The sequence below is a fragment of the Diadema antillarum genome, unplaced genomic scaffold, assembly GCF_040938485.1.
Source record: "Diadema antillarum isolate AM-2024a unplaced genomic scaffold, OU_Dant_1.0 scf00000057, whole genome shotgun sequence".
NCBI lineage: Eukaryota > Metazoa > Echinodermata > Echinoidea > Diadematoida > Diadematidae > Diadema > Diadema antillarum.
In genome coordinates, this window is record NW_027270946.1 from 330,442 (window position 1) to 345,819 (window position 15,378).

At 39.0% G+C, this 15,378-nt stretch overlaps 1 protein-coding gene across 1 annotated transcript; it reads right to left on the reverse strand.

Annotated features, from left to right (window-relative positions):
* Nucleotides 1-4,638: 4,638 nt before the first annotated feature.
* Nucleotides 4,639-15,247, reverse strand: LOC139715845 (protein AMN1 homolog). Its single transcript, XM_071627380.1, has 6 exons — nt 15,172-15,247; nt 11,955-12,087; nt 10,765-10,909; nt 9,594-9,811; nt 6,817-6,985; nt 4,639-5,319 (listed from the first exon to the last, which is right to left on the reverse strand). Exons 1-6 carry the CDS (start codon nt 15,201-15,203, stop codon nt 5,243-5,245), a joined length of 774 nt encoding a protein of 257 aa, XP_071483481.1. The 5' UTR covers nt 15,204-15,247; the 3' UTR covers nt 4,639-5,242.
* Nucleotides 15,248-15,378: the final 131 nt, after the last annotated feature.

The window sequence follows — 15,378 nt, forward strand, 5'->3', positions numbered from 1 at the left end:
CCTTTTTGTTTTGATAAATTTTGGCGAGCGAGCGCAGCGAGCGAGCCGAAAATTTTTGTATTTCAGCCTACAAAACATGGAACTCTTGTCAGTTTTTGCTTATCAAATCTTACAATTCTAATCGAGATATAGTGACGGCCTTATAGATAACGATTTTTACCAACAAACTGAAGACTTGAAAAAATACTCTAAATTAGTACGATCGCGAGTGAGCCGAAATTTGTATATTTCAGCGTCATCATCACGTTTTGTTCTTATCTCCTTTTTGTTTTGATAAGTTTTGGCGAGCGAGCGCAGCGAGCGAGCCGAAAATTTTTGTATTTCAGCTTACAAAACGTGGAACTCTTGTCAGTTTTTGCTTGTCAGATCTTACAATTCTAATCAAGATATAGTGACGGCCTTATAGATAACGATTTTTACCAACAAACTGAAGACTTGAAAAAATACTCTAAATTAGTACGAGCGATTGAGCCGAAATTTGTATATTTCCACGTCATCATCACGTTTTGTTCTTATCTTGTTTGATTTTTTTTGGCGCCCCCCCCCCCCGTATTTTCGAAACCGTTGGCGCCTTCTTTTGATCCAATTGGCGATCGCTTCAGAACGAAAGAAATTGCAGCCGCTGCTCCGTGAAACATTTTGCCTGCTAAACATAAAATGACATGTGTGAACACAATAGACATTGTCATTTTGTCCGCGCCATCATCACATTTTGTTCTCACCTTCTTCTTCTATGTAAAATTTAGAGAGCGAGCGCAGCGAGCGAGCCGAAAATTGTATTTCAGCTTACATAACATGGAGTTCTTGTGTGAACACAATAAACATTGTCATTTTGTCCGAGTCATCATTGTTTTGTTTTTAATCTTTTTTTTTATTTGGTTTTCTGCCCCCCCCCCCCCCCCACCATTCTTCCTCCCCCCCCCCCCCTCCGGTGAGTTGTTTCTTATTCTTCTTCTTCTTCTTCTTCTTCTTTCTTTTTTTTCCTTTTTTCTTCCTTTTTTCTTTTTTTTTTCTTTTTTTTTTTGCGCCCCCAAGGAGTGGCGCCTGGGGCACGTGCCCCCCTTGCCCCCCCCCCCCCCCCCCCCCCCCTAGATACGCCACTGGTGACGACGACTGGCGGTAAACACCCTGCGTATTAGCGGGACAATAGGAAAAAGAGTGGATTGGGGAAATCACCAGTGCTGATGACCCTTATGAAACAGCAAGAAACAAACTACTTAGGAGTGTGTTTTGCGAGTATGTGTGTGGGTGTGACATACACAATTCTGGTAGTGCCAACGGCGCATAAAACTAACATATAAATGAATATAAGCACACTACAGCAAGAAAACAAAACACACACACACACACACACACACACATTTGGTATGCTTAGCTTGCATAGGACGACAGTCCCATAACAGAACTAGATGAGCCTTTCGCAGGTCAAGCATATCACCCATCAGAGGCTGATAATGTATTACATAGTACGTTGTACAGTGTACTATTTAGTACTCTCTTCCATCACTTTATACGTCACGATTTTATAAACTTCTTATAGAACAAATTTCCACTCTCCTTGATAAGATTTCATTCCGAGGGCATACATACGTTAGTACAGTGCGCTCCGTTATAAACGAAAAATAAGGTTGTAACAAAATTTTTGTTGAACGACGTGAAAAATCCGGTCCCAACATTATCCGCTCTACATCTCTTAATGTTTATTTGGTTAATTATAACAAAACAGCTGCGAAAAGCTTATGAATACTGTACGGTGTATCGAGTTTCAGATTGGGTGTGGATCCACTTTATGTAACGATATCGGCACGCATGTAAGATCCATGACAGAGGGTAATGCTCTTTTGATATGTCAGTAATTCACAGCTCTCCCACTGTCACTTACAAACACACTACAATTGTAGCAGGTACAGTGGATTCTCGTTATAACGCAAGTCCTCGGGATGGCAGTTTCAAGTTCAAGTTTCAAGTTTCAAGTTTATTCAAAGTTTCCACACGTTTTCTTTCGTTATATCGAAATTTCGTTGCAACCACACAAATTAACGATAAAAAACATAGAGCCGCTAATTTCGCGACCTGGATTTTTATTTCGTTGTAACCGGAGTGCACTGTATGTAGAATGAAAGTCATAAAGAAGGTACATTATGATGCCAACTATCACAGCTCGTGGAATGTTACATTTATTCACTGCACACAGTTCCACAAACTAATGTACAGCATAATAGAAATTTCATGCATACACAATATATTTATATATTTATATATTTATATATTTATACATTTATATATTTATGTATACATTATGTCACAATGTATCTACAAAAACTAGCATAAATGAACAAACTCCATTCAAAAAAAGATACAGTACTAACGGCACATTGTAACAACCAATGGTAATTAAGTGGGTTATGAAAAATATGAGGTGAAAATTGAACAGCGGCAAAAATTTTCTACTTTAATGCACGTATGGTGTTTCATCTATAATTGACATCCTTACAAATAAAATATCCTCTTTGATTTTTAAATTTGTGAATTCCTTTGCACGTTACTTCTTATTTCATAGAAAATGCATATTTCAATGCCTGCACAGAGACTAAAAAGGGTACAACTTACATCTCCAAGTATAGACATATAACAAAGACAAACAGACAGGCATAAAGGAATGTCAGAGACTTTCATCATAATAGTTACACATGAAACAATACTCTTATTCATTCACGCAGCATCTTGCAAATTCTAAATCATAAATGTACTGTGCATCTGGTTAAATCTGAAAGTACTTCCTTGACATTTAGGATAATTTTCTTCTTAGTTGTTGTTGTTGTAGTTACTCTTATGTCACACAGTTAATTGTCATCTTTTCTTTGGCCATCAATCTAGAACTGTGGATCGCTGTGGACGATACTTCCTTTCCTTATCTGCCAGAAAATGTCAGGATGTCAGGTGATCTTCACAATGTTCTAAAACACCTCTTGAAGTTCTGAAAATATTTGATCTCTGCTGGTGCTGTCTTGCCCTACTCATTACAGAGTGTCTTTGTATTCAAGGCAAACTGGTATGGAAGAAAAATATTGCATGATACTTGGGTAATTCATATAAACTATCAACGTTTTATTAACATGAAAGTGTCAAAGTTTGATATACTGTACTTGTTGTGCATGGAAACCCCCGTAAGAGTGAGGTCGCCATGATTAATACCTCATCTATAACCACTACCTTCTTGTAAACATACTTAAAAAAAAAAAAGACTGGCTAGATACAGTACCAAGTGAACAGAAATTTGGGACTGCGAAAGTTACGTTCTTTAAAGTGTTGCCTCAGTGTAAACGAAAGCATTGTCAAAAGGTTTCCCTGTATTTATGACAACGGATGACATTAACTTGAAGTATGAGAAATAGACTTTGCTCCAGTGGCAAGAGAGATTGAAAGAAGGGAACAAATGTCCTGCGGTAGTTCAGAAATCAGAATACAGTGTCCCTGTTAATCTGTCATTAAAATGGTGGGGAAAAAATGCTTTGAAGCTAATCGGCAGTGGGGGAAGAACTCTTAAATAAGGAAAACTGTGACAGTTATATTGTTTAATCTATATCATGGAGCTTCATCTCAACGGAAGACATATTTGATGAGAAGACTGGTCACATTTTGAGGCAGGAGTTTACATCTTTGGCATTATCTGTGCATCCTCATTGTTGGCAGTACTGTGGTTCTCGGCAAATTGGTGTACTTTGCACAGCAAGATAATCTGCAACACATTGCTCAAACTTTATGAAACTTTGTAGGCTTCATTTAAAGTTTGCACATCTGGTATTTTCATTAATCAAATTCATTGCTTCTTTTAAGGAAAATAATAAAACTGACCCTTTTGCCTTTTCCTAATCTCAGAGTTTGAAATATTTGGTGCATATCAGTGGTGGATCCAGAGAGGGGTGCGCCGGGTGCATGCAACCTCTTTATTTTTTGTTAAAACAAAAGAAATAAAAAGAACTAGATATATCGCTACGGCGACTGATATGCCTCCGCCATAATGCATGGTTCTCCTAATAGGTCTATAGTACAATGTCTTGACAATGTGTGATGACAGTTTCACACAATTGGCAAAATATTAAAATGACAGGTTTGCCACAAATGTGCTGAATGTTCACTTTCCTAGAACTAGGTTCAATTGGATGAATGATTAAAATGTCAGAGTGCAGGTATTTGGGGAACTGATGATTTTTACTTGACTTTTGACCCTTTTATAAGTTTATGCATTGAGTGATTTTCAAGGTATTGAGAAAAAGTATAATTTCAGTATCAAATGGGAAAATAGCATTATCTAAACCTGGCCTTTGACCACACAGTTCCAAAGAGAATCACTGTTAGGTTGAACATGCATAAATATGTAAGTTTCATGATGATACCTTGAGTTACTTTTGAGATATGGAGGAAAAAGTGCAATTCAGCACTTTCACTTGACCTTTGACTTTTTACCTTTTGGCAAGAAACTTCCCACAAAATATATATTGGGTAATACATGCATACATCAAGTTAAAAAAAAAAAAACAAAACCTTCAGGCATTGCATAAATATAAGGAAAGTAGTGATATTTTGAGGAGTTGACCTTGACGTTTTACCCCCTGACCTTTGAACCATGACCCCCAACTTCCCTAGATAATCACTGCCCATTGGAACAAGCATATATACTAAGCTCCATGAAGATACCTTGAACCATTTGCGAGATATGGAGAAGAACATGAATTTTCAACCTTCTTTTTCACAAAATAACCTGTGACCTTTGACCTTTGACCCCGTGACCCTAAAATCCAAACAAAGCATTATCCCCCCAGGATATACCCTCATACCAAGTTTGATGTAAAACCACCACACGGTTCTTGAGATATCGACAAAAACAAACGGGACGGACGTACAGACGACCCGAAAACATAATGCCTCTGGCCACTTCGTTGGTGGAGGCATAAAAAGGGGTGCATGTACAACCCCCCCCCCCCCTTTGATTTTGTGTAAAGGCGCCTCCCCTTTATGAAATTCCTGGATCCACTCCTGCATATATACGGTAATGCTAAATATAGATCAGAGTGGCCTAGCAATGGGTGGATGGATGATGATCCAAACGCAAAGAAGACACATTTTGAAGGCAAGTCAAAGGCAACACAGTTTAAACAACAAATAATTCCTCATGAAAGAACATCAAGGTTGTGGCAGTTTTGGCCCAACAAATAATTTTCTGGTGAAAGGCTTTGGTCCATCAGTAGATTGTCCAGGTGACTTGTCTCATCTTGGACCCTTGTCCCTGCACCATCTCCAGGGCTTGCCTTGACTGGTCTGGGTAAAAAAAGCAGAGAATAAGCAAACAGTGAAACAACAACACCATGATTAGAAGCTAATCTTTCATTGCCATGGTGACTGGAAGGCATGCCTTGGATGCCTCTCTAAAGATGCTATCATGACAGATATTGAATGGTCCACATAAATACTGATTGGTGATTGGTCATACTGCATTCACATAACTAATGCAGTGAAGACTGACATTGTTACTGTAAAAGTGGATATTTTCACGCTTGGCTGGGTAAGAAGATTTTTCGTTTGTCTTTAATTCCACGGAATCAAGACACCAAGCACAGGAACATATAGCAAGCAAAAATATTTGCACGCTTTTATTTTTGTGCTAATTTTTCAACTTTTACAGTATTCAGTGAGCAGTGACATCAAGTCAGGTAACATCATTTGACAGGATGCCGAAGGGGCTGGAATGAAAAGTGTATTCATGTAGACCATTCGAAATAACAAATATTGCCTTGTCTATCAGTTTCACAATAACACTTGAAAGTCACCGTGAGTTATATTTTCCCTCATAACAATAGTATACAAAAAAATATAATGTCTCAAATATGTTTGTGAACGTTCTCAGTCATCCAGATTAAGTACGGTAGATCATTAACTACATGTGCATCAGTAAATCTAGTTAGGTGGAATTACAAGTCCATAGTGCAAAATTCCCCCACCCTGTTACGGGTCAACAACCAATTGCCGCCAAAGATCTGTTGGCCTGATGAAGCGTCCTGGAGAGGATGTGAAACATCGCTACTCCAAAACACAAGTAAATCCACTCGACTAGATTTACTGATATAGTTCATGATATAATGTCTCAGAGAAAATGTTAACGCCCTCAGGAATGTCAAGTGTTACATTTCACCTCTAAAAAGGCAATACAAGTGTACCTGTACAATATACTTGATTGTTATTCATTTGCAAATACTCATGTCAGGAATATCTAAGGCTATATGAAACCTTTCCAAGTTTTGCTTGCAAGTAGAAACATTAAACTGAAGATGACTTACATTTAGCTTTGAAGTTAAAACATATTCTTGAAAACTAACTTGGGATGAAAACCTCAAATCAATGCAACCTGAAGCTTTCTATAAAAAGGCTTATACACAGAGGCCTCCCTTGCTTGTGGATACATTTGCGCTGATGTCTTTTAATCAGTTCATTCTATGTTCTACGACAACATATGAAATTCTGGATGGTAAGTCTCCATGTCACAATAGTGTCGTAATGGGGTACAATAACAAGGCAGTTCCATTTTAAAAATCGTCTAAGCATATCAGCAAAATTATCATTATTTGAAGTGTAATGATTGTAATCCTGATACAATACAGAGTAAATAATTCTACAAGATACATTTTCTCTTTCTTTTTTTGAGCGGACAGGAAGAGTGATTTAAACACATGTGACGTGTCTTAAAGAGATCAGCTGAAAATTCTGGACATATTAGATATAAAAAAAGGTTAGAGGTGAATGACTGTTTTCGAATCCTACCGGTGATGAGGGGGCATCCATGGAAGAGGAGGATTGCTATCCTCGGGCAGAAATTGACCACAGCTTCTACGGATTCATCAGTCAGGAGCACACAGTTGTTGAGATGGAGCTCCATCAAGGACTGCTTACACACTCCCATGCACAGGCTGATGATGTCTTCATCCGTTACCTAGGAGACCGGAAAAATGATGACACACATTCCACATCAACCCCTAAAGAACCACCACCTAAGAAATTACATTATGATCATGTATAAACAGGTTTATACTGGGCAGTACTGAAAGAGTTAACCTAATCAAGACTACTACCCAGTATAGTAATGCTTGGGGTCTTCATGAATGAAAGAGTATATCGTCGCTGGGGCGATAAGAACCAGGCATGAGACAGAGAAAAGTTGAAAAAAGAGGAGAAGAGTTTGCGAGGGAGCGAAGCGACCAAGCTGCGAGGGAGCGTAGCGACCGAGCGGGGGGAGGGTGTGGGAGGGGGGTGTCCCCCCTCAGACGGTGAGGACTTTTTGAAATTCAAGGTACGAAAAAACTCATTTTAATGCATTTTACAACTGAAATTTACTATTGTTATGAGGTACATTTTACAGAGAAACATTGTGATAATTGAACTCATAAATGACACTTGCAAAATCTAAAGGAAGGAATAGTATGCTTAACTGTTGAATACCTAGGACCTACTCAAATGTGAGGCCATAATAAATCACAGTAATGTACACCCAGGTGACGTCTTGCTGGATTCAGTTCATACGGGTACAAAAAAAAAATCACAGCTTAGCATTGCCATTGTTGGCTGTCTTTACCTCAGTCCATTAACAGTTTACAGTGCGCAGACCAGGCAAAGTATTGCTGATCTTGTACTTGGTCCATGTAGTCTAGTAGAGAATCATATACCATGGTATGTAAGAGAGCTGAAAATAAATCATACATGCAGCTCAGCACTGTTGACCGTCTCTACGTCCATGCAACAGCTAACTTAGACTGCCTATAATACCTTACAGGAGGTACAAAAATTTGTAGACCCGGTTAAGTCCATAAACATTTTCTCGTTGAAGAAAGAAATATTCTCACCGGTCCACAAAATCACGATGACAAATGTAACGTTAGGTCACGCCAACGTAATCAGCGGGATACAAAAGCAGCGCATCGCGTTGACCGAAAGATCGGTCTGTATCTGTCCGTCGGGGAATGTTCCGCGGAGACTGCGTCTGGCTTCACGGATCCCTACGGAGGTCTACGCATCGCGTAGACAGAAAGATCCGTCTGTCCGGAGGACTCTTTTATATTTTGCCATAACGCTGTCCTCCGTATACGGAGATCCGTGAAGCCAGACGCAGTCTCCGCGGAACATTCCCCGCCCGACGGACAGATACAGACCGATCTTTCGGTCAACGCATCGCGCTGAATGCTGCGGCAGCATGCATGCCGAAGCTCCTTGATAGTAATGATACACGTAATACGCAGTTACAGCCTCACGTGTGCCCGTGCATCATATCACACCACACTGCAAGCTACACTAGTATAGTAGCTACAAGTTGATCGACACGCACGTTTCACATCCATTTCACGCATGAAACATGCAACATCGCACAGCTGCCCGCTGACAAAATGCACTCATCACCATTCACACACGGCGAGATATGGTGGCTGCAAAAAAAAAAAAAGAAAGAAAGAAAAAGAGGAAAATCACGGAAATTTTCCCGACTGTGTATTTTCTAACCAGAATTTCAAAATCCGCGGAAATCCGCGGATCCGCGGAGAAATCTCATGCCTGAAGTAGAACTCGTATCTACAAAATGTCAAATGTTCACGAGAGCCAAAAAACATGGCGGCCAAAGCACTGTGGCAAATGGGATAGCCTTTCCTTTGACATGCCGTGGTGGCTTCATTTTTGCAGTAAGACAGTTGGGATTTGGACAGGAAATCACTTAACCCATTATTTGACCATTAATCCAAAAAACTCATTTTCAACAAAATTGCAGATACAAGATCTTATCACCCCAGCGATGATATATGCTTTAGCAAAAGTGAATAGTCCTTATGGGTTACTAAACACATATTGTATATATACTTTATAAGATATTCTTTGATTTGGATTGGCTGAAATCTGGGGCATAAATTCAACAATATTCTTCAGCCCCATAACACTACAACTGCTCAATACAACACAGTATCAAACTGCCCCATAGTATTAAACTTCTCTCTTTTTGGTATGTATGAAGTGCATCTACAGACATGGGCACATTCACATACATGGAGTGTAACGCACGTATCAAGGTCTTGAAATGATTCCTCCTCTCAAGCTACTTCCATTGCATGATATGTCGTTTTCTCTCCTGGCGACTTGGCAATCTTATTATGAGCAATCATAAATATCACTTGCAGTGTCATTTGTTGATATCAGTTCAAATCTGCAACAGCCAACCTTTTTTATTTATTTATTTATTTATTTATTTTATTTATTTTATTTTTTTTTTGGGGGGGGGAAGCAGGTGGGAAACTAAAGAGAAAATACAAAGCAGCACTAAAAAAAAAATCCAACAAAAACATACTGTAGACCGAGAGACATTCGCGGCACTAAACTTTTGCGAAAGGGAGCTGACGGCCATTTTCACAGCATCAAGCATCGCGAATTAGCGACTGGCATTCAATGCATTGTGTAGACACAAACTTTGTTCACATTTTAATTTTTACAACTCTTGGTTCCTCGCAGACTTCGCAAAAGTTTCATGCACGCAACAATTCTAGTTTTCCAGTAACTTTGGCACTTGCCTGCGTTTTGGAGACATTCAGACTCCTGAGGGTTCTGCAGTTTTGTCCGATAGCCAGAAGTGATTCATCAGTCAGTCTGGGGCAGCCGCCGAGGTTGAGCTCAACCAGCTGCCGGCAGGATTGGGCCAGGGTGACCACCGCTTCGTCAGTGATGTTGACGCATCGACGCAGGTAGGCCACACTAAGGAGAGGGCACGATCTTGCCAGGGCATGAATACCTACGAAATGGCATCACAAAGAAAATTAGTTTTATACCTCCTACTATAATAGGTGACATGTAGACAGTACACAAACAGAGGAAAACTGTTGGAAATGATATAAATGGTTACAAAGGAAAGACTGTGCATGTTTTGTTTCAGTGCCTCCTGATACTGGTAAGTTGTTGTTTTTTTTTTTTCTCTCTCTCTCTCTCTCTCTGTTAAAATGCAGAAAAAGTCCTGTTTTGAGACCATAAAACATAGATCCTGCAAGAGAACTGCTACAGTACATTGCACATCAGGGGCAGATCCAGGAATTCTGTAAAGGGGGGGGGGGGGGGGTCGCAACTAATATTTCTTGTGCCACTTCCGGGTTTCATTTCATTTTTTTAAAAATGTCTTTTGTTGTTTTTAACGAAAAATAAAGGGGAGCGTGCGCCGGTCGCGCCCCCCTCTGGATACGCCACTGCACATCCAAAGCAGGTTTGTTCATCTCAACTGCAATGAACTGGGATATATGTCTCTGCCTTCTGACACAATAAAATTTCACCATAGGTACAGCCCTTCATGCAGTTTACTTTTAGGCATGGTTTTCCAAGAGCATTGATCACGACCTTTGATCTTGCCAACTGAACTTTGCTGTCTATCACCAAATCTCTATGATTTAGGATGCATTTCTTTCCTATGTACCACATCATCTTACCAGTCGAAAATTCCTATGCTGAGTCATGGATAGAAAATGAAATTATTGGCAAAGTTCAGAGACCTTGATTTGCAACATTTCACCTCTATCATCATATCCATTACTTCTTACACCATTGAGGGGTCACAGTAGGAACTATATCAGTGCATAGCTACAGCGTGACAAATGTTCTCTTTGCACCAAAGCACGTTAAATATAATATCTGAAAAGGAGAGACAACACCATCAGGATTTCTTACAAGGTAATACAAAGGCAAAATGCTAAACTTTACCTTCTGAGGTAATTTCAGCTCTTTCGCCCTTAGATGAGTTGAGGTCGATCTTTCGCAAATTTCGGCAAACTCCAATCCGCTGGAGAGCTCTGTCACTCACTTCAGACTCACTCAGATCCAAGATTCTTGTCCTCTTGTGAACTACCTACACCATAAAACAGATTAGAATGATTAAAGTTTACAAAAATAACCAAAATATCCTCCCCTCCACTCCCCCTCTACTGGTACCTGGCTTTATAAGATGTTTATATATTGGCATCTTAGAAGAAGCCTTGGGCATCCAGATAAATGAAAGAGTCTAAAGAAGTTATTTCATCTTCCAGCTCCACATTTACAATACAAAAGAAGAAATTTGCAATGAAGTTTGACAAAGGCTTCTCTTAGAGAAGGCATCTTCAGAGACAAATTTGGCAAATATTGAGTTTACAAATGAGTGATCTGACAACTTTCGAAGCAATAGTCCTCATTTGCAAAGTCATGCAAGAGGTTTCAAATCAAACGTATCACAACATGTTTTGAATGATAAATAAATAAATAACTTTCAACCCCAGGGTAACTGTAAAGGACCAAAATCTATCATTTCATACTTTAACTAATACTATGCTTTATTGTATTGGTCAAAGTAACCACAAAATGTACCCTGTATTCAGGTGTCAAATTCTGCTTTCAGACAAAATGTGATTGATAGAAGTTGAAAGGGTCTGGAAAAGAGAGCAACTTCTGTTAGGCATATAAATGGCTCATCAATTACAAATGAATATGATTTTGTCATTGCTTAAGTAGATAATATGTGGTAACTAGATGTACCTGGATACTTGTGGAATAACTTTGTGAATTTATCATTAATAGATGATTCTGCAGAATCATCACTATAATTACTGAAAAAGGGTAAAATATTTGCAAAGATAATGTAATGTACCATATGGCCACCTACAAGTACTTCAATGTTACTTGAACAAAAACAGATTTCATAATACAATCAGCTAATTAGGAAATAAAGACATGACCGAGATCCAACCATATGTACTTGAATGATGAAATTTAGTCTGTTCGGTTTGTCAAATTTCAAACTTTATCATTATTATCTCTATTAAAACTGTGATTAAATGATTATACTCCAAGCTGTGTAAGCATAGACAATGGCGAATTCTCGATACATGTATTTTGTTTTTCGAACAGGCAGGTTATACCTTAGATACATTTGCATCGGTGATAAGCCCTCGCTTGGACATAAGATGCAGAAGTTTGTCCTTTATGTTGACAGGCATGTTGTCAAGCTGTGACATAAAGCATGGCAGCTGTTTGATGACAGACAGCAGGGACCTGTAACATACCAGAGACCAGAATTCAAAAGGAACATTCAATAATCTTGAGTACAAAGCAATGATAAAACATGTTGAAACTTACACAAACTATACTGTAAAACATGATATATTCGCGGCATGAATTTTTCGCGAATTGGAGCCGACGGCCTTTTTTGCGGCATGAAATTTTCGCGAACTGCCACTGGCATTCAATGCATACAGTGTAAACAAGAACTTTCGCGCGCATTTTAATTTCGCGAATCTTGGCGCTCGCGAAATTCGCGAAATTAAAATGCACGCGAACATTCCTTGTTTTACAATATATTTTACCTTGATTTACCTTGATGTTGGGCATAAAGTATACTGGACTTATTTGCCCCTCTGCATCCTCTTGAAACTTGCTGCAATTGTTATTTGCTCTACTATTCGCATGCGTAGGGCAGGAGCATCATGGGAATATAGTATCCGTGTCATAACAGTTGAACTTATGTTTCCATGACTTTTCCAGATTTGATTTGAAGGTGTTAATGCTGCTGCTATTGATGACTTCAGGTGGTAGGCTGTTCCATAAATTGACTACTAGGTGTGAGAAATATATGCAAGTGTGAAATCAAAACTGTATGCGCCTAGACAATTAGTTTTCAGAGGTTATGCAATCTAGATGAAGAGAGTAATGTACACTATGTCTGACACTTCATAATCTCTGACCGCAGAATAAGAAAGGGCTACATTAAAGAAAAGGAGAAAAAGGTTTCAATATAATTACAGATGGTAGGTAAATGGAAAATTACACAAACATGATGACATCATGCATTCACTTTGTCTGTGTTATGAGTTTGATTGCATCATCGGTATTGTATATTACTAATACTAAATTACGGCGCTAGTGTACTTTCGCACCTGTTTGTCAAACGACCTCCAAACGTGCACAAACTCACCCAGGTCATTCAGTAACCTAAAGTACTTCCATCTGAGTCTCCAAAGTCGAATATACGTTAAGTTTTTACACTTTTGGCGTTTACAAGTGTCGGAAAATCATTGGAAAATCTTGATCGGTCTGCTCTGTACACAAGCACAATTACGACTTGGTCTGAATGTAGCGACACAGCGGCTTTTTCTATGGTGTCGTTGAAAAGCTAACATTTTTTTTTTCCTTTGTCCGCGGCCAAGTCTTCCGTTAGCAGTTGTAGCTTCATGGCGGCGGTTGAATGAGCGCATGCGCGAGTGTATGCTGTCACTTATATCTTTCTCTTTCTTTTCTTCTTTTATTTTCAGGTAGAATGTATTCCCCCTTCCTTCCTAGCAATTATTTCTTTGTGATTTTTCTCTTCTCTATCTTTCTCAATTTCCTTTTTAACTCAACTGTATAGATCTACTTTCTGCCTGTTTTTTGTTTCCTTCATGGGTTGTTTTTCCCTCCAACTACGAGGGCCTTTCCTCTCTATCCTCTCCAATCTTTTTCTTACATGTCGTTCTAATAATTCTTTTTTCCACTTTATTTCCTTTTCAATCTGTATAATTCTTTCTTGTCTTCATATTCATCTTTGCTCTCATCCAGGTTTGATTCATCTTTGTTTTCAATTTGTATTTCTTTGTAGTAATTGCTTTCCTCTTTTCTTTTAATGAACTCTCCATTTTGTAAACCTTTCGTTTTATTTTTTGTGGGTTTAACTTTTTGATACACTAGCCTGCTAGTGTATTTTTTCTTTTATTTCCTTTCCCCCTTTTCCTTGCCTTTCCCATATATTCTTCACCCTTGTCTTATCACATTTTAACAATCTTCTTTCATTCACACCAATTAACATACACACACACACACACACACACACACAACTTTTTTCTCTCTGTCAATCTTTTATTTTTCTTTCTTTTTCATAAAAAACATTAATATACAAATTATTTCATTGCAAAATAACATTAATACTAGTATACTAAATTATAGCAACATCAATTATACATTGTCAATATCAAATAAAAAATTCTTGATTTACCTTGATACAACATCATGGTAAATTAAGGTAAATCAAGAATTTTGTATATAAAAAAAACAAAACACACACACACAATATGAACAACCCCAATCAATCCTAAATCGCTATGCCGCGACTCGGTAGAAGCCAAGAGAAAGGTGGAAATTATCTTTTTAAAGACACCATAGAAAAACTTGCCATGGTCACTGTGAGATAGCTACATTCAGATTAATCGCGGTGCTCGCTGCTGCGTTGCCATGTGTTCTGTACATCATGCTGCGCTGTCTGCTCCTGTGCAACGCAGTTATCGCCGAGCGAGTAGCTGCGATCGAGCTTATTCCGAGAAGGATATAAGTGACAAAATGGTGAAAATTCCATTTCTACTGGACTTGAATCTCACTCAGATGCAAGTATTTAGGTTACTGAATAACTATGGTGAGTTTGTGCATGTTTGGCGGTCATTTGACAAACAGGTGCGAAAGTACACTAGCGCCCTAAATTACTATTACTATACTAACTTGTTAGTTATCTAGATCTAGTTCAATTCACTGAACCTACACTCATATTCAGTCAGGAACTCATACCATACATAATACGGCATTGCTTGCATGGACAGAGAGCATAAAAAGCAATTTATTAAGATGGTCCCAAACACTAGATCTAGTCCAAGCAATCATCGTCATCATCATCATCATCATCATCATCATCGATGATCATCGTCATCTCTAACCCGAGCCGAGAGTAGCCCTGTGCTGTGGAGTGTAGGGAGGCTGTAGGCAGGTCCTAAATCACTCCATCAGTCTCCCGATCATCAGCGCCTGATGCTGCACGAGTTATATATCACAAGCATGGGCGAGGATATTAGACAATTTCAAAATGCTCATCTGATAGTCATGGCCAGAACGTGTCTAAGCCATGTTTGACAGAGTTTACTAGTTACACGAGCGCCCCCTCCCCCATGCTGCTGTCATGTTGTGGGCAACAAACACAGAACTGGATATATGGGACTGTGTACCAAGTAATGCATAAATGAGCTCATCCTTCGCACGACGAAACCATTCATAAACCGTAAAAAAAGACAGACCCTATTCACTCATGTTCTACCAAAGTGGTGCTTGGAACACAATGCTTACGCTGAAAACAACGTCGAAACTTCGGCATCCATGCTATACCATTTACGGCGATTTTTCAAAGCTATTAATTTTCGGCTTCAAGTGTTTACAAAATTAAACGAACAATCACCAATAGATGGCGTGCTACATTTTGACATCAACCACCCATGGCCCAGTGCACCTACAACCCAGTCGACGACGAATACGGAGACTCGCCGCGCAATTAAG